Genomic DNA, 2,447 nt, shown 5'->3' with positions numbered 1-2,447 from the left:
TGAGCCTCTACATCTGTGTCAGTAAGATACTGTCAGAGCCTCTCAGGAGATAGCAATATTTAGGCTAATGCCAAGGATTCTTAATCTTTGATCCGTGGACAAAGGAGATCATGGAAGGGTTTCAAGGAACAGTTATTCCAAGTCCCACCTCCAGATGTTGCAAAATTTTGTACATTGTGTTTCTCACCCAGTGTTTTCAAGATTGTCATAAAAAAATCAGAGACCCAGGAAACCTCTAGGCTACAAAGCCTGAAAGACCAAGATGATACTTGCTTCTTGTTTGTTCTCTTTTAGGCAAATCAGAACTTAGCTTTATCACACTGAAGGTTCATGGTATGTGGGATTGCTATCCAGTGTATCTGAGCTCCCGAGTCCCCACACAAAGGCTACTCACTTCCCAGATTCTTGAAATAGGCACTTAGACAAGTAACTAAATGCAAGATAAAGGTTTGGTATCTGTCTTCATTTATGTCTATCTATTTCCTTTATTTTGGCTGAAGGTTCAAAGATTAATTGTCCTAAACCTGCAGTCACCTTGAGTCCAGAGAAAACAAAGTCTCAAAGGCCAGGCTCTCACCTATATAAGGACTGTTATTAGTCAGGGCTGCACCTTGGAGGATGATCCATCACCTTGTAGGAGCCAGATGGATCTCCTGAAGGGAGCGATAAAGACTTTGACCACCTTGAGAACCAGAACTGCGACAATGATCAACCAGACCACATCTTAACCCAGGAATGTTTAAATATACCCTTTGTCTCCTGCCCTCAATTCTTCCATAACTTAAAAAAAAAAATTATTGTCAATACCCCGGGTGTTAGGGGATCTGGTCTCCTTTATCTCAACATGGTTGGCTATACTAATGACAAGTGGCCCAGCCTCTCTTGCAGAAGTTGTCAAAGCCCAGGTCTTTGCTTAAGGAACTCTGGTTACATTCCACTCTCGTCCCAGCTTGTCGGAGCATCGTCTTTAGATAAGCTGTCCTGTCGCTACTAGCCAGATCCAGCTTTCTGTTCCCCAAGAATTCTCCATCTTCCCACAGACTCACAGGGCACTTCCCCTCCCAGTCTGGGAAGAGCTGGGAGCTGCCACCTAGACAGGGCGGGGCTCCGCGCTCCGCCTTCTGGGAAGAGCTTTATGGTACAGTCGTTGTGTTTTCACGACAGTCCCGGGCTGCTTTACGGCTGCTAAGTTTCTGTGCCGTCTTAACCGCGGTAACGTGGTGGCATCTTGCTAGCCAGCGCAAAGATGAGGCAAAAGAGGAAAGGTGCAAAATCCGTGGGACAAGGGCGCAAGGGAGGAGGTGGATTCACTCATATCACAGGTTGAAGTTCAATTTTCCTTGGGAATCTGCTACCTGGTCTGGGCCCGCGCGACCCGTGTCGGCAGGCCTCCCCCTTCTTTATTTGTGTGCTTTGTAAAACAGCCCCTTTCTCTCGTCCCCTTTGGAAGAGACTACTTGGTGTCTTTTGTGTAGACAGGCAAACGGTACCGTTATTATGAGTTGCAGTTTAATTTGTGGTAACTTATTGGACGTGTATAAGGTTTTGTTTTATTTTGATTTTTTTTAAGTCTTAAAGTAGGGAAGGCGTTGGTACCTCCTTAACGTAGGGATTATCCGTGCAGTTTGTGCAACAGCTTTACGTGAATTTACTCCCATTTATTTTACCTCCGGAGCAGCCTGGAGCCGGTTATTTTTTCAACAGAGTGAAGTCATTTTTTTAAAAAAATTAGTATATGATTCCATTCTTACATTTCTTTTTTCTTTCTTTCTTTCTTTCTTTCTTTCTTTATTTATTTATTTATTTATGTTTTTTTGTTTTGTTTTGTTTTTGTTTTTGTTTTTTCTAGACAGGGTTTCTCTGTGTAGCCTTGGCTATCCTAGAACTCACTCTGTAGACCAGGCTGGCCTCGAATTCAGAAATCCCCCTGCCTCTGCCTCCCAAGTGCTGGGATTAAAGGCATGTGCCACCACCGCCCGTAGATTCCATTCTTAACTCTGTACTGCCCTTGAGCAGTTGGTCTGATAATAATACTGTTGGTTGTCAGAATACTAGCTGGGTATTGACCCTTTCCCAGTCAATTTGAAGTCGTGTTGTCATTTCATGCTTGAAAAAGCTGAGGTTTGGTCAACTCTTCCAGCCTAAGTTTACACATAGTGTGTGGAGCTGACTGGTCACAGTGTGCCTGTGACACTTGAAGCTTCAAATGAAAATTCAATGTGGTGTTGGTCACTACTCTTGGCACCAACTGGAATTGCCCTTCTAGACATGTTCTATATTCTTGTCACATCAAAGACAACATGCACCAGATTCATTTGATCTTACCTCACTGTAATGTGTTCCTTCTTAGGCTGGCAGTGAGCAAGCCCCAGCAAGCCCTGTCCTCCATGGCCCCCACTTTTCAGGCATGAATGTGGCTATGCCTAGCTTTGAACACGGGGGTGGGG

General features: G+C 44.4%; 1 protein-coding gene across 2 annotated transcripts in view; it reads left to right on the top strand.

Moving 5' to 3' along the window:
* The first annotated feature begins 1,135 nt into the window (after window positions 1-1,135).
* Elp3 (elongator acetyltransferase complex subunit 3) overlaps window positions 1,136-2,447 on the top strand; it is a 64,645-nt gene continuing 63,333 nt past the window's right edge. Inside the window, exon 1 of one of the 2 annotated variants that reach the window (XM_031360838.1) lies at window positions 1,136-1,322. In XM_031360838.1, the coding sequence (XP_031216698.1) occupies window positions 1,247-1,322 (76 nt within the window). In that variant the 5' untranslated portion in view covers window positions 1,136-1,246. The remainder of the gene's footprint in view (window positions 1,323-2,447) is intronic. The other variant, XM_031360839.1, reaches the window with a different exon arrangement.

Source organism: Mastomys coucha, unplaced genomic scaffold (genome assembly GCF_008632895.1).
Source record: "Mastomys coucha isolate ucsf_1 unplaced genomic scaffold, UCSF_Mcou_1 pScaffold9, whole genome shotgun sequence".
Classification (NCBI taxonomy): domain Eukaryota; kingdom Metazoa; phylum Chordata; class Mammalia; order Rodentia; family Muridae; genus Mastomys; species Mastomys coucha.
This window is presented reverse-complemented; position numbering and strand designations above follow the sequence as displayed.